The sequence below is a fragment of the Onychostoma macrolepis genome, chromosome 01 (assembly GCF_012432095.1).
Source record: "Onychostoma macrolepis isolate SWU-2019 chromosome 01, ASM1243209v1, whole genome shotgun sequence".
Classification (NCBI taxonomy): Eukaryota; Metazoa; Chordata; class Actinopteri; order Cypriniformes; family Cyprinidae; genus Onychostoma; species Onychostoma macrolepis.
The window spans coordinates 46,592,055-46,614,979 of record NC_081155.1 but is presented as its reverse complement, the minus strand read 5'-3'; the positions used below and the strand labels follow the sequence as shown (position 1 = coordinate 46,614,979).

Genomic DNA, 22,925 nt, shown 5'->3' with positions numbered 1-22,925 from the left:
ACTCAAAAAAAAAAGAGGTGCATAAGTTCAGATCAATGAGTCCTACGATCAATCAGCTCTAAAAACAAATATAAAACCTGTGCTAATTGACAGAAAACAAGTTGACATAAAGTTTGGTGATAATACAGCACAATGAGAGATTTACTAGCTATTTTTTATTAAAAGGCTGCTCATTTTTGACAGGAACACTAAATTAGGTGCAGGGTTTTCAGCAGCACAAGGGTTAAATAAATATTAGTGAGTAATAATGACATTGTTCTCTGATCTGAATGTCAAATGTCACTCAAGTTCAGGATTATTGTTCATTGATTTCTACAATACATCAAACACCGTCTGAATGAATAATTCAATGCATTCCTCGTTTTTATTGAACTGATTTTGAGCTCTTTTCATCCTGAACTCAATGTATTTGTCTTTGACTGGTCTTAGTGATTTATTTGAATTGCTTTAATGAATGCCTTGATTGGTTGTGTTTAATGAGTCTGTCTGAGGTGGTTCACGGTATGAGTGAATGTCGAGCGATTGGTTAACAGGTTAGAGAGTAGTCAGGTGCTGTTGACTAGTCCTGCCATTGTTGCCATAAACACAAAGACGCTTCTGTGCATGAATCGCTTTCTAAGTGCCCTAGCAAAGATACCAGTAGCTCTACTTTTTGAAATCCCCATTTTTATTCATGTAAAAAGCTGTAAATGTCTTTAGGTTGCATTGGTTATATACAAATCATCCTTTTGAATAATGTGATAGTTGTCGTAATTATGATTTCAAATAAATGTTTTGCCATAAATACACCTCAACTCTGAGTGTCTGTGTGTTTTGAGAAAAATAAAGAAAAAAGTTGCCCTGCTGATTTTTGTCATGTTGGAGTTTAGTCCATTGTAAGGCAGCCCGGGGCTAGTTGTCACACATTTTACTCCAGTGCATATTTCTCCAGGTTGTTATTTTAAGGTTTTTTTTTTTTGTTACTGAAAGTCAGTTTATGTATGGACACAAACCTTATAGAGTCTTAAATAAAAAACGCTATTGAACATTTTCACACTTGTTCATCCAAATATAATGTTAATTTAACTGGGGCATGTTGTCTCAGTGGGGACCTGCTATTTATTGACAAGATTACACGTGTTTTAAATATGAAACAATAGCTAAAATACTATATTTAAAATGTATTATATACTTAAGAAATAAAAGCATTCTGAAACCCAAAACAATTTAAGAAACAACAAAAACGGAAAAGAAACATGAAGGAAAAAAAAATAAAATCAAACGTTAATTAATCAATTGTTTAAAATTACAACATAAAAACCAAGAAACAACAAAAATGGAAAAAGTCAACCATAATTAATAAATTATGTAGAATTACGAATTACGGTAAAGAAACCGCAAACGTAATATTCATGAGGCGTCATCGACGTACATGCATATTCAAATGAGTTCACGTTCAAAAAGTTATTTTCAACAGGGACCAATGAGGGCGACCGTTGATCTGCGCGTGCGCACAGATCGCAGTCCAATGAAAAGTCGTTTGAAATTTTAAATCTCACCGAGCGCTCGGTCACAGGCAGTCACTCGGTTAACGTTAATGGAGTAACGATGACGGAGGAATCCGCCGTTAAAGTTTGCGTTAGGGTCAGACCTCTCATTAAAAGGTAAGAAAATCTGCATATTTACAGTGTGGAGGTACATTTAATATAACTAAGTTAACAGAGTTATTTGCCGAGTGATTCTTAACAGAGGAGCTAACCGCTGTTCGCTAATGACACCATCTTAAACCGACACAAAAATATGGTTTTTGTTATGTTTCTGAAGTAAAACTGTCCTAAAAACAAAACGTGCTTAGTTCGTGGCGGTAAGTTTAATCTAAAAGATTCTTTGAGAGGACGAATGAAGAGTTATTATCCATTGACATCATCTTAAATCAATACAAAAGGCTGTTTTTGTGAAGTAAATCTATTTTAGAAACAGTAATGTTACAATACTATATTAGTCAATAATAATATCCTTTATATTTCGTTGGTTTACCAGGTTTTACAAATTCTGATAGTCTGTCAGTCACCATAGAGCTCATTTATTCCTTTAGCCTTTATGTTGCATTCAAAATCTGTGGACTATTTTCCATTTGGACCCAAAGACTCGTAATTTTATAAAGAAGACGTAACGTTAACTTAATATTTTTTTTAAAACTACGTCTACAACCATATTTTATAAGCAACTTCTCATTGAGTAAATGTTGGGGGGGAAATAAATCAGTTTTGAATGTTACCACGTTTAAATTTTTTTTTTTGTATCATGTTATGCCCTTTTTGATAAATTAAAAAACGAGAAATTCTTTGAAATTTACAATTACACATGAAGCACACCATATATATATATGTATGTATGTATGCCTGTATATCCCCCCCCCCCCCAAGTTTTCATCGTATAAAATACCAGTTTTGACCCCAATAGAATAAATGGACTTTAGTTAAATTCTTCTGAATTTATAATTAACGATTGCTCACAAACAGAAATTTATGAATCCTACTCTGAAAAGTTTTCAAAACAAAATTCATTAATTTTACTTGCATAAACCTTCACTTTCAGATGGAAAAGGTGATAGTTACATTTTTCATACCTCAAAACATTCCTGTTTATCAACAAAATTCAGCCCTAAAGTGTGTGAGATGCAGGGAAAAGGTGAAATAAATATTAAAGTTTTTGACACTAATTTAACTCTATAGGTCATTTTACCAAAATTATTTTTGACACCTAAAGGTGCTCCATGCATACCCAGGTCAAAATGACATGAACATTTTAAATGGTTTTATCTCTTAAATGTAATTGTAAAAAAGTAAATGTGTATTTTGAGGATCTTAAAGCGTTTGCAAAGTTTCTATGCAGTTTTTAGAAATATTTTATCTTCCGAGCCAAATCTGACCCGAATGTGTTATGAGGGTTAATGTTTTATTTAAAGGGGTAGCTCACCCAAAAATGAAAATTGTCATTAATTAGTAATTACTCACTCTCATGTCGTTCCAAACCCATAAGACCTTCGTTTATCTTCGGAACACAAATTAAGATATTTGTGATGAATTCTGAGAGCTCTCTGACGCTTCATAGACAGCAAGGACCCTAACACCATCGAGGCTCAGAAACGTAGCAAGGACATCATTAAAATAATCCATGTGACATCAGTGGTTCAACTGTCATTTTTACAGAAAACTTTGTGCGCAAAGAAAACAAAAATAACAACTTTATTCAACAAAGTCGCTATTTTTGTTATTTAAGACGAAGGTCTTACAGGTTTGGAACGACATGAGAGTGAGTAATTAACGACAGAATTGTCATTTTGGGGTGAACTATCGCTTTAAGGCTGATTCTCGGACCCAACAGTAATGGAGTGATGATATGATGGTTTCAGAGAGGAGTCTGAGAGCTCGGAGCTAGTGCAGCTCTACTGGAGAGCCGACGAGCAGGCCATCCATCAGCTGGATGATGACGGAGCTCAAACCAAGAGCTACAGCTTCGGTGAGTCCAGCTTCAGCCGATCTTCACTGACCACTAGAGCAGTGCTTTATGTTCTGACCGTAATGTGTTTCAGACCGTGTGTTCAGCGCTGAAGAGACCACCGCTCAGCTCTATCAGGACATCGCAAAGCCGCTGGTCGTGTCTGCAGTTGAAGGCTACAACGGTGAGTCCAGAAATAAATAATAGTAATTACAGCTCATTCTGACAGGGGTTTGAAAGGTATCCTGGCGTAATATCAGGCAAACAAGTCAGCAACAGCCGTGCATGTTATAATACATACAGAAAATGAAGCATGTATTATATGTAGTGTGTGTGTATATATGAACACTATACCTACCAGTCAAAAGATTTTTAAAGAAGTCTCTTCTGGTCACCAAGCTTGCATTTATTTGATCCAAAATACAAGAAAAGCAGTAATATTGTGAAATATTTTTACTATTTTAAATAACTGCCTTCTATTTGAATGTGTTTTAAAATGCAATTTATTCCTGTGATTTCAAAGCTGAATTTTTTTGCATCATTACTCCAGTCACATGATCTTCAGAAATCATTCTAATATGCTGATTTGCTGCTCAAAAAACATTTATGATGTTGCTGTTAAACAGCTGAGTGATTTCTTTGATGAATAGAAAGTTCAGAAGAACAGCATTTATCTGAAATGGAAATTTTTGTAACATTTATAAATGTCTTTATCATCAATTTAAAGCAACCCTGCTAAATATTTTTATTATTATTATTTATTTATTTTTTATTATAATTTTTCCCCAAAATAAAAAAATATACTGACTCCAAGCTTTTGAATGGTATAGTATATAATGTTACAAAAGCTTTTTATTTCAGATAAATGCTGATCTTTTAGATATTTCTATTCATCAAAGAATCCAGAAAAAGAAATTCTCAACGGTTTTAAATATTGATCATCATAATAATAAAAATAATAAAAATGTTTTTTGAACCGTAAATCAGCATATTACAATGATTTCTGGAGTAATGATGCTGAAAATTTAGCTTTGATCACAGGAATAAATTACATTTTAACAGATATTCAAATAGAAAGCAGTTATTTTAAATAGTAAATATATTTCACAATATTACTGCTTTTATTGTATTTTGGATCAAATAAATGCAGGCTCTGTGAGCAGAAGAGACTTCCTACTGTTCAAAAACTTTTGACTGGTAGTGTATGTTTTGAATTTATGTATTTAATTTGCTCTTACTATTGATTCCTAATTCATAATCTCCTATTTTCAGGCACAATATTTGCCTACGGACAGACGTCTTCCGGAAAGACCTTCACCATGATGGGAAGCGAGCGTAACCCTGGAGTGATTCCTCTCGCTATGGCTGACGTCTTCAAAACCATTAAAAATGTAAGCGTTTGTGAGTCTTCCTGGCGTCAACTCAAGACACAGCGTCTTCATTTCTATGACGCAACAGTTCAGATCTGAGATCTTCCTCCAGATGATCCATTTTACAGTGAATAATAGCTTATATTTCAGTCTTTTCTCCTCACAAATGATTAAAGGAATCGTTCACCTAAAATGAAAATGTACTGCAAAATTAAATTGAGTGAGCTATTCCTCTTTTTCATTCTATATCAGTGAAATAAACCATAGTTTTATTTATTTGCGTCTATCTAGTGTCCAAAGAAAGAGTTTCTGCTGCGTGTGAGCTACATGGAAATCTACAATGAAACGGTCACAGATTTGCTCTGCGAGAGCTGGAAGAGAAAACCTCTGGAAATTCGTGAAGGAAACTACGTAAGTTGTTTGTGTTTTATTGTACACTCACTGCGAATGAGTTTCAGCTCTTAACCGGCCGACTGTGTCCACAGAAAAACGTGTACGTGGCCGATCTGACGGAGGAGCTGGTGACGTCTCCAGAACAAGCCCTGTCCTGGATCACCAAAGGAGAAAGTAAAGCTACACTGATTGCATCGCTTGCTCATCTTTAATTCTGTATTTTGGTGTACTGTAATACTTGTTTGCTCATCACTTTATTCATATAGAAAACCGACATTATGGAAAAACAAAAATGAACCAGCGTAGCAGCCGCTCTCACACCATCTTTCGCATGGTAAGAAGCGTAATGAAGTGTTTGGAGTCTGATTTAGGGTTCGTCTCTGAAGCGTCCCGTTTATTTTGTCAGATCTTGGAGAGCCGTGAGAGAAGTGACCCGGCGTCCGGTGAAAACGCTGATGGAGCCATCATAGTGTCTCATCTGGTGAGCTCAAAACAAACCAGGAGCTGTCTGTGATTTCATTCACCGTTGTCAATTAGTTTAGATAAGCAGCAATAGTTATGTTTAGTCAGTTGTTGGTTTCCTCTTCCTGTAGAACCTGGTGGATCTCGCTGGCGCTGAGCGGGCGAGTCAGACGGGAGCTGAGGGTAATGTTGTTTTACTATTTAATTCATTCATTTATATTAAAATGGTTTCCTCAGTCTGAGTGCACTGCAAAAAATGATTTTCTTCCTTAGTATTTTTGTCTTGTTCTTGTATAAATATCTACAAATTCTTGAATCAGAATGCATTTACTTGACAAGTAAAAAGCAAAAATATCTTCCAATGGGGCAAGAACAATAAGCTTAATTCAAAGGCTAAACAAGATTGGGCTTTTTATCCCATTAGCAGATATTTTTACTTGTTTTAAACAAACTAACAAAATTTGGATAAGATATTATGTCTCATTTTCTGGAAAAATTAAGTCATTTTACTCAAGTAATTGCATCTTAATTCCAGTATTTGTAGATATTTATACAAGAAAACAAGACAAAAATGCTAAAGAAGAAAATCTTTTTTTGCAGTGTGGTTTAGGGTGGTGACGGTGAGGATATTCCCCCATCGGTTAATCGTGTAACAGCACCGGTAATACCCGTATCACTGTGGGGGGGTTCCTTCACTGTTAAATAGCTTGTAAAAGCGGGGTGCGCGTTTCTTTCACTTTCAAATTAGCTGCAATTTGGTGTAAAGCAATTGTTTGTTTGAATTTTCCCTCTTTTCCTCGCTTTCCTTCGCTGTTAGATTAAAAGCACCGTGTGCATTTTACTTTGACTTTTGAACTAGCGTCAATTCAAGCAACAACAAAATACAACTTCAAACTCAACTTAGCCTATATATAAATCATAGAACTTTTATTAACAAAACAAATCAAAATACACCATTTTATAGGCTATGCCTAATATATAATAACAAATAACCTAAACAGTTTAAATAGCCTAGGTATGCAAAACTGAAAATTAGCAAACGCTGTGGAACAAAAAATAAGAAACGTTAAACGTTTATTAGCAAAACGAATTAGAAAGCTTGGAGGCACGGCATACACCTTGATGTCAAATAAAATAAATAAATTGCACAACGTTTAAATAAAGTGAAAATCAGCAAACATTGTGGAACCAATTAAATAAGAAATGAATGTTTAAAAAAACTTCCAAAATCCCCTTAGATAAACGTCAATGGTCAATAGGCTTTTCAAAATACAAAATATTGCCAAACAGGCGCTTTTGCATTTCGTTTAGAATATTAAATAATCTATTTAAATCAATTTAAATAGTTGTCTTAAATGATTTTTATTGCTATAAAAAAAAAATCAAATTGACGGTGGGGGACGGTGCCGCAGTGGGCAAGGGACGTAACTGGTGTTGCGGCTTAAAGGCCATTGCACACGGAGTCCGAAATTTTCGCTCGTTAAAAAATAAATACGACCTCACGTTTACACACTGCTACCAAAACGTTCATCCGTCCTAAAAAAAAAAATTAGGATCAGGTTCGATTTTCTGTGTTTTTGCATCCATGGTATGCATTTTGATAGGAAAGGATGATGAATATGAAAAAAACGCACACGAAAATTTCGGACTCAGTGTGCAAGGACCTTAACAAGGTAGCAGGCCTAGTGTGGTTTAAAACTTGGTGACTACTTTTAGTTATGCAGTTTGAACCTTGAACCATTCAATGAGTGTCAGTGGTCACTTTGACTGACCATAGGAAATTAATGGGAAATTAATTTTTAATATGGATTGAATTAAATCTGTATATTACTCACAATGGTGATTCAAACACACAAAAATGGAATGAGACAATAGAACATCCAAAGTGCAAAAGATTCACTGTTATGCCGACAGAGTGAAATTGAATGGGAGTTGATTGCTGTAAGCATTATTGCAAAAAATTATGCTTTATCTGTCAAGGTTTAGTTTAGGTTTTTTTTTTTTTTTTTTTTGTAATAATTATTTATTTATTTATTTTATTTATTTCAGGTTTATTTAACAGGGACAATACACACTAATAATACATAAATAAATGTACAGTGCGCCAAAATTAGCCAAAGGGCTATTTTACATCTGCTGTCCCTGGACAGATTTTATTATGTCACACCTAAAAAATACAAAATAAAAAAATAGTACATACAGGTTAATAACAATAAAATACAACAACAGAGGTTTCACCCAACTAAACACAAAGACAGGGTAGCAGCCAGAATTCATGTCAAATGTAATGTTGACAGCCCTGACAACCTATTACCCACTTCCTTAAGTTTAATTTAAATGAGGCGTAAGTTTTAAAATTCCTAATGTGAATTGGAATGAGGTTCCATTCACGGGCAGCCCTGACTGAAAAAGCCGTTTGACCAAGTGCACTCTTCCTCAACGGAACAACGCAGTCACCTCTTGCTGCACTCCTTGTAGATCTGTAGGCATTTGGTGCTGTGTTTACAAACTGGCGCAATACCGGAGGAGCCAGTCCATGTAAAATTTTGTACACAAGACAGAGATCTGCATACATAATCAAATTTTCGAAATTTAATAGATTATATTTGTTTAAAACATGACAATGATGATAATATATGGATTTCCTATCAAGTACTTTAAGGGTTTTTATATAGGAGAGTAATGGTTTGAGAGAAGTGTTGCTAGCTTGTGACCAGGTTGTCAGACAATAGGTGATGTGAGATAAAATCATTGTGTGCATGAACATCAAAGCGGCCCTTTTTGACATGCAGCTACGGACGTATCTAAAATTTTCCAGGTTGTATTTAATACGATTACAAACCTTCTTAATGTGTAATTTAAAAGTTAGCTTGTTATCTATATATACTCCAAGGTATTTAAAATCTGAGACAACTTGTAGTCTCTCCCCTGCTACGACTATATCCGGTTCTGCACAGCGACTTTTAGATTTACTAAAAAACATACATACAGTTTTAGATACATTCAGTTGAAGGCAGTTATTATTTAACCATTCTGTAATCTTTTGCATCAAGTTTGATAGCAGATCAGCAGCTTGAGCTGCACTGTTAGCATGTACAAAGATTACAGTGTCATCTGCATACATTTGGGTGTTGGCATTTGGACAAACATTTGGCAAGTCATTTACATACAAAGAAAATAGAAGTGGACCCAAAATAGAGCCCTGTGGGACACCTGCAGATAAGGAACTAACACCTGATCGATGATTCCTAACTCTAACAAACTGAGTCCGATGTGTTAAATAAGATTCTACCCATTTAATAGTGCCTGTGTCAAAGTTAAAAGTATGTAACTTAAATAGAAGAACTCCATGATTAATGGTGTCAAATGCTTTTTTTAAATCTAAAAAAACAGCACCAACAACCCCTCCTCGATCCAACAGCGACTTGACTTTGTCAACGAAATAGCAATTGGCGGTTATAATGTATAAAATATCGGTGTTTTATTTTCCAAGCATAAAATCTAGAATTCTTTCATAGCAGATAGCTGTATTGAACTAAACTGACACTGTACTTTTATATTTTGGTGTGTTTAAACCTCTCTCGTTCCTCTATTTCAGGAGCTCGCCTTAAAGAAGGGTGCAACATAAACCGCAGTTTGTTCACACTGGGTCAAGTCATCAAGAAATTATCTGATGAGAGTCAAAAGTGAGTTATTTCACGACTCGCAGTAGGAAGTTTTACCATTACTGAATCAGTTTTTGCTCTAACTGTAGCAAACGTGTTGCTTCCGTTGCATCCAAAAGGGGCTTCTTGAATTACAGAGACAGTAAACTCACCCGAATCCTTCAGAACTCTTTGGGTGGCAATGCCAAAACGGTCATTATTTGCACCATCACCCCAGCCACCGTCGACGAGACCGTCAGCACTTTACAGGTACGAGAGAAGACCCTTCTTTACTGATCTGGATCGATATGGGTAGATGTTGAATTCGTGTTGTTACTGTGGTTAAAGTTTGCTAGTGCTGCAAAGCGCATGAAGAACGACCCTCACGTCACGGAGGTCTCTGATGAAGGCGCTCTCTTGAGAAGATACCGCAATGAGATCGTCGATCTCAAACGACGTCTGCAGGAGGTGAGGATGTGGTTCACTTTAGAGCTGTCACGATTCCTCTATTCAATTCCAGTACTCCATTTTAAAAGCTCCTCGATTGCATTTTGCTTGTGTTGAGCAACCGACAAAATACCGGAAGTGGCGCATTCCACGGACGAGAATCCATGAAGCGCATTATTAGACCGTTTTCCAAGGTTCTACGATGTATTATATTTAAATGGGTTTTAAAGCATAATGCTATCGAGTTCACTAATGCTGTGATTCAATTAAATATATGCGGCGCAGGTTTAATATGTGCTTTAATTATTTACATGCGTGTAGGTTACGTACGTGCGTGTCACAGCGGCTCCGTTCACAGTAAACGCTGCTCCGCACAAACTGTTATCATTTACATGTGTGGAGCGTCTCAAACTCCATCTCTGCATGTTTTTGTGAGTTTGGGTTTATGACGTTCATCTGGGAACGCAACGTGCGACATTTCATCAGATTTGTAAGGTAAATAATTTATAAACCTACGCAAATTCAGGAGAATACATTAATATCTTTCTCAATTTGCTAACTGTTCATTGCGATTCAAAAAAAAAAAAAAAAAAAAGGGTTTAAACTTTTATTAAGGGTTAGATTGCAGAGAAAAGTGTAAAAACAATTGCCAGGCTGTTGGCGCCCTCTACAGTCAATTGTTATAATGTGTAATATACGTTAGCTCTATTGTTTATAGTAGATTATGTATTTTAACAGTTTTATTCATATGATTTACTTGCTTTTGAGACTTTATTTGAACTAATTATTATTGCGTTATTGCTATTATATGTGACCCTGGAGCACAGAAGCAGTCATAAGCAGCACAGGTATATTTGTAGCAATAGCCAACAATACATTGTATGGGTCAAAATTATCGATTTTTCTTTTATGCCAAAAATCATTAGGATATTAAGGACAGATCATGTTCCATGAAGATATTTTGTAAGTTTCCTACTGTAAATATATCAAACTACATTTTTGATTACTAATATGCATTGCTAAGAACTTCATTCGGACAACTTTAAAGGTGATTTTTTTTTTTTTCAGTGGTTTTTTTTTTTTTTTGCACCCTCAGATTCCAGATTTTCAAATAGTTGTATCTCCGCCAAATACAAAACCATACATCAATGTAAAACTTATTTATTCATCTTTCAAAAGATGTATAAATCTCAGTTTCGACAAATTGACCCTTATGACTGGTTTTGTGGTCCAGGGTCACGCATGTATTTTAAATAATTTTAAAGGCTATTCGCTAAGGTCTATTTTTATTATGGAAAAAATTATAATTCAATTACTGATTAATCATCACAATAATCAACCGATTACTCGGTTACCAAAATAATTATTAGTGACAGCCCTAGTTCTCTTGTTTGACAGTCGTCCAGTAATAACATGACCATCTTCTGATTGTTCTCCATCTGGTTTCACAGGTTTCCTCTGTCACACAAACTACTGCGACCGAGCGAGAGTCTCTGTGTCAGATTCTGCAGGAGAAAGACCAGCTCCAGAGAGAGCAGGAGGACAGGATCAAGAACTTAACCAAGCTACTTGTTACTGCCTCAAACGTCGCTGTAGTCCCTAAGGTAACAGATTTCACTAGATTTAACGACAGTAAACCTCAGTGCTGGTGAAGACCATGCGTCTGATTGTTGCGTTTAAATGTAAAGGTTCCCAAGAGGAGAGTGACGTGGGCTGGGAAACTGCTGAGATCTGCTCATCTCATGAATGAAGATCTGGCCTCGACGGACATGAGCTTCGCTGAGCCGTACATCAAAAAGAGAAGAGCTGATTGTTCTCTGCCTGATGAGGGAGAGGGTATGACTGTCTTATCATTGGAGAAACTTATACTGCATTAGCTGTGAAAATGAACCTGTAAACATGGTCCGTGTTACACCAGATGAAGGTTCAGTTGCTCAATGGTAATGTTTTGTGTCCAGATATGTATGAGTTTGACAGTCGGTTTGACTTCACTGCTATGGAGGAACCCGACATGGAGATGAGCAGCATCGCTGTCCGCAGCTCCTCTGAAGGGTGAGGACACTCATTACTGTCTTAGAATTTTTAGTTTTAAATTTTTACTGTCTTTATTTTTTTACTGATTGTATCTAAACCCAGTCTTTATCCCGATCCGGTGTCGAACACCCTGCAAAAAATATTTTCTTCCTTAGTATTTGTGTCTTGTTTTCTAGTATAAATATCTACAAATTCTTGAATCAGGATGCATTTACTTGAGAAGTAAAACAACTTAAGATATTGTCTTGTCTTCTGAAAATATTATTCAAATTTTGTTTGCAAAAGCAAAAATATCTGCCAATGGGGTAAGAAAAATAATCTTAATTCAAAGGCTAAACAAGATTATTTTTCTTACCCCATTAGCAGATATTTTTACTAGTTTGAAGCAAAAACTAACAAAAATTTGGGAAAACAAGACATAATATCTTAAGTCATTTTACTTGTCAAGTAAATGCTGCTTAATTCCAAAATTTGTAGATATTTATACTAGAAGACTTGACTAACCAGTGGACCGATCTTGTTCACAGCATCTGAAATGTTGTTTTGGTCGTTCTGAAATGCATTAACCGCATTTATTGTTTCGTCTTTATCGTACATGAACATTATTATGTTCAGTGGCTTCTCTTACTTTTCTTAGTGATATTTAGTGCCCGTTTATCTGGAAGTGATGAATTTGTTCTCATTGACTCACTGGATGGAAACAGTGCTTTATTCTCAGCTCTGTCACTCGCAGTTTTGTGCATAAGTCAAATTCGCATCTTTGGATGGAAACCTAGTTAGTGAGGTTTATTGTAGTGCGTCACACATTTGAGCTTCTGTGTTCAGTGTTATTTGATGCACACTTTTGTAACGATCTTTCATTCATTTATCGTTTACTTTTATTTGCCGTCAGATTATCTGAGACGTCGTTGTCAGAACACATTGCTATGGGTAGCGTCTTTTTGACACTGCAAACTGTATGCTATCTAACCGTATGTTGCAATTATTCTGTATATAAAATGCTTAAATAAATATAAGAAGATTATATCAGCAGTCGCATTCATAATTGTGACGACACAGTCTGTTTACAATGGTTAGCATTATACACTATATAAAGACTTTGGTCGATGTAAGATCATGTTCCATGAAGATATTTTGTAAATTTCCTACCGTAAATATATCAAAACTTCATTTTTGATTAGTAATATGCATTGCTAAGAACTTCATTTGAACAACTTTAAAGGCGATTTTTCTCAATATTTAGATTTATTTGCACCCTCAGATTCCAGATTTACAAATATTGTCCGATCCTAACAAACCATACATCAATGGAAAGATTATTTATTCAGCTTTCAGATGATGTTTACATCTCAATTTCGAAAAATTGACCCTTATGACTTGTTTTGTGGTGCAGGGTCACATAAGTATCGGATTGAGACTCTGTATCGGCAGGTACTTTTATTCAATGACTCTGAACAGATCAGGGGCACAAAAAACATGATTGGGACATACCTAGCTTTTACACTCTACATAGACCGTTGAATTCATCGTCATCTTCATTTCACAGCAGTGCTCACAAATGAATATTTCTGTTTTTTTTTTTTTGTTTTTCCTCTCTGTTCAGGAGTCATTTCCTAGATTCGCCCCAAGCGAGCGAGCAGATGTTGAAGGTGGCGTCTCTAGAGCGTCAGCTGGAGGCAGAGACTCAGAGCAAACAGAGAGCAGAGGAGATGAGCGCTGAACTCCAGCTGAAGATCTCTGAGCTGCAGGAGAAGCTGGAAGCCCAAGCTGCGCCATCAGTGGAGGAGAAGAGCGTGTCTGAGCTGGAGAAAGAGATGGAGGCGCTGCGGAGTCGACTAGAGACGGAGGTTCAGGAGAGACAGAAGGCTGAGGAGAACAGCTCCTCGCTGGAGCTGAAGGTGGCAGAGCTGGAGAAACCTTCAGAAGCTCTCCTGCGCTCACAGCACATGTGTGAACAGGTACAACAGCTGCTGTACAATCAACTCCTGGGTTATATTTGAGGACCGGTGCTAGGTTTTTAAAGCAAGGGCATGTTTTTTTTTTGTTAGATTTTTCAATAAAACAGCAGTGGTACTGGTATCTCATAATAGCATGTACAGCTAATTCTTGACTTGGAATCATTAGACATTCAAGTGCATTCATATGCTTACAAAGAAAGACAGAAATAAAGAAAATTAGAAACCAAAATTAGAAAGACATAGTCACTTGGTATCCTCAAAGTTCCATAGAGAGGCCCAAATGCACCAGAACACCTCAGATCTTTGATGTAAATCATAAGTTAGTTTTTCCGGTGGTCACCTGACTCAACCACATATTGATTGAAGGTACCTGAGCAGTTGACCATAATAATAGTGAAGGTTGAACGAATTTGGAAAATAATTTAATTGCAATTTATTTTATGCAATTTTAATTTACTTTGTTCTGTGTTATTCAACAAAGACAAGCAATAAATCGTTGTATAGTATGACCAACACAATATTAGATAATTAAACATAAATGTTCTTTTCTGTAGGCCAGGCCTATATGTTATGATGAAATTAGGTGACGCATGAATTGATATGAAGGAGATTTTTATTTAAACAACTACAATCACAGTAGTATGTTGACTGATTTGTTGAACTTCCAGCCTTGTAAGCATGTAATAATTATGACAACATAAAGCACTGACAAATAAGCCTGGTGTAAACATTAGTTTGTGTGATTTGTTACTGACTTTCATATTAAAGTAGATTGCAGAAATATAAAAACACGTTGCTTTACCACACTCAGTATTTATGTAATTAATTCAAAGTCACTGTAATGAACATACATGTGGATTGCACATTTTAAACACTGTCTGTGAACGTTAGACAAACTTTAAATAAATTAAATAAGAATATATATTACTATTCGCGTTTCAAGCGGGGTCCACTGGTAAAAATTGCATTTCAGGTGTTAAAATACATGTTTTTTGGAGTCGCTTCAACCCAGTGTTATCGCAGCCTCTGTGTTAAAAAATCTATCTTTTCATATCACGATATTATCGCAAATTGTTCAGCCCTAATAATAGTACACTTTTTTTTTTTTTTTTAATAGTTTTGTGAATCTCAGTAAATTGATTTTATCACAATCCCAACATACATGCATCACCGTGCCAATGTCTACCTTACATTTAAAGCATAACTGAGAAGAATATAGATGGGTTTTTAAAACTTTTCTTTCAACTGACCATAATAGTTGATTTTAAAAATTGTGTTGTGTTCAGCTGAGAAAAGATCTGGAAGAGGTCATTCAGCTCTGTGAGACTCTCGGATTTGAGAAAGTGAGTAAACCACATCCTTTATTTTTCTTCAGCTTATTTTTCATTTGAAAAATGCTTCGTTACAGTAGTATAATGGGTTTTGAATGCCATTATTTTGTAAAGGATGCTGTCATTGCTGAGCGAGACCTGGTCAAACACACGCTTCAGCTGGTGAATGAAGATCTGGAGAGTCTGAAGGCAGAGAAAGACTCGCTTCAGAAAGATAAAGACACTCTGCAGAAGGACATCGACGAGAGGAAAGATGCAGATGAGTTTGAGAAACTGGAGCAGGAGAGCAAGAGAGAGTATGAGGTGATCAGAGCTTTATCATGTGTGCAAAGTGCAGTTTACCACATGCATGGAATTATCACTTGGATTGTTGTTCACGTGTTTTCTTGCTTCCACTGATAATGTCTGACAGCTCATAAGCTACTTTAATTTCTCTCCACACAGAGAGAACTGGAGTCTGAAAACTCCAAACTGCAGCAGGATTTAAAACAATCGGAAGACATGATCCAAAAGCTGAAGGTCCGTTCACTTTGTTTGTCATGTAGACGTGCTCCATGCTGCTCTTAAAGACCAAGCTTGTGTAAATGTGATGAACGATCTCACTGTTGTTCTCCATAGGCTGAGCTGGTGACGATATCATCAGAGCTTCAGAAGAAGAGAGACCTGACCACTGAGCTACAGAGTTTTGTACGTTCCTGGTTGTGTAATGTGGGATTTCAGTGTCTTGTGCTGATATCTGGAGATGTTTGGCAATGGGAACTTAACATTTGCACAAGACTGTCAACACTAGAACTGACACACACTTTTAGATGTGGATCCTCAAAACAGATCTATATGCAGATGTTTAGTTCAATTGTCATGCTTTCTAGGAAAAAGTAACTGGCTACAGATTGTTTGTCTCAGATTCATTATGCTCTGTTGTATTCTGCAGAGTGACAAGGATCTTGTTCAGGAAGTGACACGTCTGCGGCGCTCTCTTGATGATGCCGAGTGTCTCAGTTTGGAGACCAAGAAAGAATGGGCCTTCCTGCGGAGCGAGAACATCTCGCTTAAAGAGAGAGACGTGAGTAGAGGAGAGCTGTCGAGAGATCAGGGTGTGTGTGTCTTGATTTGTGACTCTATCTGTGTTTCACTCAGGCAAACCTGACTACAGACCATGAGAAGATGGAAGCTGAGGTGAAGATGCTTCAGGGCAAGCTAGAGCAGGAGAAGTCTCGCTTCAAGAAGATGCAAGCGGATCTTCAAAAAGAACTAATGGGCACCTTCGACGAGAACACCAAACTGACCGCTCTGCTGGACGGAAAAGTGCCAAAAAGTAGGTGGAGAACGTACAGAAAGGGACTTCATGATCTAAAGCCAGCGTGAAATCTAAACAAATTCATGCTTCTGGTTGAATCGTGAATAATTCACGACGATCATTAAATATTTGAAATGCTGATGTTTATAACCAGGTAGTTTCCTCGCAAATAAATTTTACTAAACTTAATGTTGTTCTGACTTTTGTTAATCTTTGGAACAAAATGAAGGCTTTTTTTTTTTTTATAATCTAAAATTTTTTGTCCATTAGTTGAAAGACAGATTCATTCATTTTCAAGCTTTAAAATGCACATAAAGACATTGTAAAAGTAATGAATCGAGCTGCATAATCCAGGTCTTCTGAAAAGACGCTCGTTTTGTGATGAACCGGTTTAATTTAGGCTTTTATTCACACATAAACTGATCAACGCACATACATAAACCGCATCAAATATGCGTGAATCGCATGCAAGAACCAGTGAGGTTTATCGACTTGAATTAATATGGATTTCTTGTTGAAAAGCGCATAAAACATTGTACAAGATTTTATGTGCTCTTAAACAAAGCAATTAAACAAATTGATTTATCTGACTTTAAATGGATGGATAAAAATGATGGGAGAAAATTTAAAAGATTTTCTTTTTCTGAAGATGAGAAAACACATCTTATGGCTTTGGAACGACTCAAGGAAGAGTAAATGACCATTTTTATTTCTGGGGCAACTGTTCCATTAAGATTTAAGCAGCTGGTTACCTGGAGTGTTTCAGTTATTATAATCTTATGTATTATATTAATTTGTTACGTTTGTTTCCTCTTCACAGATCTGACCGATAATCTTGTGTTGGAGAAAACGGTGTGTGACTTGCGTAAGGAGCTTGTTCAGAGTCACGAGAGGGAGCGATGTCTGCAGAGTAAGATGGAGGAGATGGAGTCTCTTCCTGTGAAAGTGGATGAATTACAGAGACAGGTTCGAGGAGCTGCATCACATCATCTTTGCTAGCTTTCTTTGTTTTATGTCTGCATGGCTGAATCTAATCCGTTATGGTTTGTCAGGTGTGCGGTCTGTCAGAAGAGCTGCGTTCTGTTCGAGAGGAGAGAGACGCTTTGATATCCGCTCAGTCCAGTTTGAAAGAAGATCATGAGAGACTGAAAGACGAGGCGACTAAAGCTCAGGATCAGCTGCTGAAGATGGAGAGCGATCTGGTTGACGCTCAGCTGAAGGAAGCAGAACTGAGCCAACAGCTCACAGAGACATCAGAACGTCTCCAGAACCTCCAGACGGATCTCCAGCGCGTCTCGCAGGAGAACAGCACACTGCTCACATCATCCGAGGAGGCCACACAGAAGGTGCCTTCACACCTCACGCTACACACTAACACCAGCTTTAACACCAGTGATTTAACACTGTTTTTACTGTCAGTCGGTGCAGCTGAGCGCAGAGCTGGAGTCTGTCCGCGCCGAGAGAGATGTGCTTCTGTCTGAGAAGACGGAGGACGTTCAGAGCGACCCGGATGAGATGGAGAACCTGCGCCGCACCGTCAGCTCAATAACTGAAGAGCGAGAGCAGCTCCAGGAGATTCTGCAGGGCCTCAGAGACCAGAGAGACCAGCTCAAGAGGGACATGGAGGAAAATGTGGAGATGGTGAGCGCTTATTCCTGCACCATGATGATCTCAGTCGACAACAGACCTTTTTTAAACCCTTTGTTTTATTCACTGCAGATGATTGAGACTCAAGCAGAACTCAGAGATTCTCAGGAGAAGGTGAAGGAACTTCAGGGAAAACTACACAACCTGGAGTCACAGAGAGTTCAGATGGTCGACCAACATGAGGACCAGAAGAGCTGTGAAGATGGACAGCTGGACAAACTACAAGATCAGGTGCCTGAGCTGTTTGAGATATATCATATAGTTCTACCTAGGGATGCACCCAAATGAAAATTCTTGGCTGAAGCCGAACAAAATGAAAAACTGGATTGAATACCGAAGGACATATTTTGCCATTTGTGACCCTGCAGCACAAAAGCAGTCATAAGCAGCACAGCTATATTTGTAGCAATAGCCAACAATACATTGTATGGGTCAAAATTATACATTTCTCTTTTATGCCAAAAATCATTAGAATATTAAGTAAAGATCATGTTCCATGAAGATATTTTGTAAATTTCTTACTGTAAATGTATCGACTTAATTTTTGATTAGTAATATGCATTGCTAAGAACTTCATTTGAACAACTTTAAAGGTGATTTTCTCAATATTTAGATTTTTTTGCACCCTCAGATTCCAGATTTACAAATAGTTGTATCTCAGCCAAATATTGTCCGATCCTAACACACCATACATCAATGGAAAGATTATTTATTCAGCTTTCAGATGATGTAGACATCTCAATTTTGAAAAATTGACACTTAAGACTGGTTTTGTCATCCAGGGTCACATTTGTTTTCACCGTTGCATAAACTAAATACCCAAATTTAGCTTTTTACTGTTTTGTCTTGCTTTTCAAAGAAAAAATCCATTACAAAACAACAATTTAAAAATATGTACTTAACACTGAACATTTTTAACATTCTAGCAGACATTATACCAACAAAACACAATGTAACGTAAAATAAGTTAGTAAAATATATATTTTGTTTGTAATTTGAGACCCCCTTCTTGAATCGGGCATTGTTGTTTTTTTCTTACTGTACAAATAAATGCAGCCTTGCTGAGCAGAAGAGAATTGTTTTCAAACATGAGAAAATATTTCAGATCCCACACATACAAATCTATTACAGATCTGAACCCTATGTGTGAGTGTTATAATGTATTAATATAGCTGTTGTAATTATTCTTTTTATTATTTTACAGAACAACAGTAAAATTACAATACTTCTAATATTTATGAATGTTGATGGAGCTTTTATTTTGGTGGAGACCCCCAGGAAGACCTCAGTGCTTCTTTTAGTTGACACCAGCAGATTTATAAATGATTCTCATTAAGAATTTGTGAAGATGTTTGTCTCGTGTATCACATTGTCACCTCCACGCCTTCTAAAAATTCATAAAAATGTGACTGAGCAACTGACGAGCAACACTGTTCCAGCACAGATTTTCCTCACGCTTTGAACCCCGGCTATCAAGCAGTTTATGTACTAATTGTTTAAGGCCATTTCGTGATTTCAGTCATCATACAGTAACTAGTGTATTTTTGTGCTGTTTTCAGCCAAATAATTTTGGTTGCCGAACATTCGGTGCATCCCTAATTCTACCATATAAATGTGATTTTTCTAAATAGTAGTAGATGTATCCACACACACCTGCTCTGTTATTTAAATGCTCAGTATTAAAGTGTTGTTTATTTGCAGATAAAGCAGTTAACAGAAGAGCTCAGTGCTGCTGTTGGTGAGAAGGAGCGTCTGCTGTCTGAGAGATCGGACCGTCATGACGTGACGGAGAAGATGAAAGCAGATGTCACATCTTTAACAGAAGAGAGAGATCAGCTTCAGGAGAGACTACAGCAGCTGGAGAGGGACAATATTCAGATCAAAACACATCTGGAAGAGAAAAATGAGACGGTGAGAGAAGAATCATCATCACTCTAAACTGCAACACGTATGAGAACTTCATTCAAACAACCTCCAGGTCACTTTCTGCATAAAACATTGTTCTTTAGAGTTTTATAATTCTCATTCTCACTGATGATTCGCATTAGAAACTCATGACTCGCTTTTTCTTTTGAGTATTACTGTCATTTCTTACTGACAGTATTTGTTTTCTCATTTCAATCGGTGTAAATTGACAATACTTTAGATAAAATACAGTTTAATGCAATATTTTTGCATTGTAGTAACAAGAATGAGTGAAGATTTGTGGTACAATTATTTGTTGTGGACTTATTTTGCAGTTACGATGCTGGTACAGAAGCCATTCAGAAATGACCATTTGGTGTATTGTTCAAGTAAATCCACTGAATTCTGTAATGCAGGTGAAATGAGTGAATCTGTTTTGTTTACAGTTACAAGAAAAGCAGCAGCATTTGCACCAAGAACAAGAAGATTCCGGTGAGGAGAACCACTCTCAGCTTCAGCAGGTCTGTAACTACGATTTTATTCTTCTTTTCTACATGAATGTGAGTGTTTGTGCAGTTCAATCACTCACTCTCTCTCTGACGGTGTACTATATTCTGCAGATCCAGACACTAAAGGAAGAGCTTGAGACTTTATTAGAGCAGAGAAACCAGCTGACCTTGAACCTTCAAGAGACATCTCAACAGGTGGGACATCAGCTGGAGATTTAAAACTAGCTGCGTGTGACGCATGTCATAAGCCCTCTGAATATATTTGCTGTTTGTCAGGTGTGCGGTCTGTCAGAAGAGCTGCGTTCTGTTCGAGAGGAGAGAGACGCTTTGATATCCGCTCAGTCCAGTTTGAAAGAAGATCATGAGAGACTGAAAGACGAGGCGACTAAAGCTCAGGATCAGCTGCTGAAGATGGAGAGCGATCTGGTTGACGCTCAGCTGAAGGAAGCAGAACTGAGCCAACAGCTCACAGAGACATCAGAACGTCTCCAGAACCTCCGGACGGATCTCCAGCGCGTCTCGCAGGAGAACAGCACACTGCTCACATCATCCGAGGAGGCCACACAGAAGGTGCCTTCACACCTCACGCTACACACTAACACCAGCTTTAACACCAGTGATTTAACACTGTTTTTACTGTCAGTCGGTGCAGCTGAGCGCAGAGCTGGAGTCTGTCCGCGCCGAGAGAGATGTGCTTCTGTCTGAGAAGACGGAGGACGTTCAGAGCGACCCGGATGAGATGGAGAACCTGCGCCGCACCGTCAGCTCAATAACTGAAGAGCGAGAGCAGCTCCAGGAGATTCTGCAGGGCCTCAGAGACCAGAGAGACCAGCTCAAGAGGGACCTTGAAGACACTAATGGGATGGTAAATGCTGAATTCAGCTGTAGAGTTTTATATCGGTATATAAATGATAAAGTGAGCTGAGTGTCTTTATAGGAAGTGTTTTCTCAGCTTATGCAGGCTCAGCAGGAACGCGGCGGCCCACAGACACACACACAGCATGATGAACTCCTCCAGCAGGTAATCAGAGACCTTCACACGCTCTCGATTTGGACCAGTGTGATATTGATGATCATGGTTTATATAAAGTGCGTTCTCTCACAGATGCAGCAGCTTAAAGAGGAGCTGGACGCTGTGAATCAGGAGAAGAACCAGTTAAAATCTGATCTACAGGAGAATGTCGAAATGGTGAGATGGAAATGTTTTGAAAGGATTGACAAATCACATGAGCATTTTGGTGTTCTTTTATAATTTCATTCAATTTCAAGTGTGGGATCAGTAAGATACATTTTATTGTTTGAAAGTAGTCTCTTCTGCTCAGCAAGGCTGCATTTATTTGATCAAAAATGTGAAATATTACAATCTAAAATAAGTGTTTTCTGTAAGTATACGTTAAACTGTAGTTTATTTCTGATGCGCAGCTGTATTTTCAGCATCATTACTGCAGTCTTCAGTGTCACATGATCTTCAGAAATCATTCTAATATACTGATTTGCTGCTCAAGAAACATTTCTGATTATTATCAATGTTGAAAACAGTTTTTGTGGAAACCGTGACTCATTTTTTCAGGATTCATAGATGAATAGAAAGTTCAAAAGAACAGCATTTATTTGAAATAGAAACCTTCTGTAACATTATAAATGTCTTTACCATCACTTTTTATCAATGCAATGTGACCTTGATGAATAAGTGTTTATTTCTTAAAAAATAAATAAAATAAAATAAAAATCTTACTGATCTCAAACTTTTGAACTGTAGTGAAAAAGCACTCTTTCTTATTTATAAGTTGAACCATGTACACTGGACACTATTGGCATGTTTGTGTCATGAAATCTCAGGGTGGTGTAACTTTTTTTTTTTTTTTTATTTATTTATTTATTTATTTTTTGCATTTGTGGCTTCAGAATAGCCCTAAGTGTCTTATTTAAAATAAAATCCTTTTCCAAATGCAGATGATTGAAAATCAAGAGGAGTTGAGAGGAGCTCTTGAGAAGGTGAAAAACCTCCAGAATGCTGTACAAGAGCTGGACTCTCAGCGAACGCTCCTGCAGTCTAAACTCCAGGACTCTGAAAACACATCACAGCTTCAGGTAGATCACGGTCATGTCACTGCATAGTTCTGTGAACAAGTAGTTGGATAATTGTTGCTTCATTCATTGAATGTGAGTCATTCGCAGAAAATGGTGACTTGAGAGGAATAACAAACTGCTTGACCTCCACAGATGAAGCAGCTGAGAGAGGAGTTGGAGAGTGTGTGCTGTGAGCGAGAGCGTCTGCTGTCTGAGCGCTCCGTGAACACACTCGATGACACCGAGATGATGGAGCAGATGAAGGCCAGCATCAGCTCTCTGACGGAGGAGCGAGACCAGCTCCATCAGACACTGCAGAGCCTCAGAGACGAGGTGGAGCAGCTGAGGACGGAGCAGCAGGAGAGAGACCAGACGGTA

General features: G+C 37.3%; 1 protein-coding gene across 1 annotated transcript in view; it reads left to right on the top strand.

Moving 5' to 3' along the window:
• The first annotated feature begins 1,484 nt into the window (after positions 1–1,484).
• The window catches only part of cenpe (centromere protein E), a 40,384-nt gene continuing 18,943 nt past the window's right edge, over positions 1,485–22,925 (top strand). The window contains 35 exon segments of the mRNA XM_058752271.1: positions 1,485–1,643; positions 3,395–3,501; positions 3,575–3,664; positions 4,753–4,871; positions 5,142–5,261; positions 5,336–5,417; positions 5,510–5,577; positions 5,650–5,724; positions 5,837–5,888; positions 9,304–9,391; positions 9,490–9,619; positions 9,698–9,817; positions 11,248–11,400; positions 11,485–11,632; positions 11,755–11,848; positions 13,434–13,788; positions 15,075–15,131; positions 15,234–15,422; positions 15,564–15,638; positions 15,738–15,806; positions 16,051–16,182; positions 16,257–16,434; positions 17,237–17,382; positions 17,469–17,762; positions 17,836–18,057; positions 18,136–18,294; positions 19,765–19,974; positions 20,415–20,489; positions 20,589–20,672; positions 20,754–21,047; positions 21,121–21,342; positions 21,430–21,498; positions 21,583–21,666; positions 22,431–22,568; positions 22,701–22,922. Coding sequence (XP_058608254.1) covers positions 1,588–1,643; positions 3,395–3,501; positions 3,575–3,664; positions 4,753–4,871; positions 5,142–5,261; positions 5,336–5,417; positions 5,510–5,577; positions 5,650–5,724; positions 5,837–5,888; positions 9,304–9,391; positions 9,490–9,619; positions 9,698–9,817; positions 11,248–11,400; positions 11,485–11,632; positions 11,755–11,848; positions 13,434–13,788; positions 15,075–15,131; positions 15,234–15,422; positions 15,564–15,638; positions 15,738–15,806; positions 16,051–16,182; positions 16,257–16,434; positions 17,237–17,382; positions 17,469–17,762; positions 17,836–18,057; positions 18,136–18,294; positions 19,765–19,974; positions 20,415–20,489; positions 20,589–20,672; positions 20,754–21,047; positions 21,121–21,342; positions 21,430–21,498; positions 21,583–21,666; positions 22,431–22,568; positions 22,701–22,922 — 4,776 coding nt within the window. The 5' untranslated portion in view covers positions 1,485–1,587.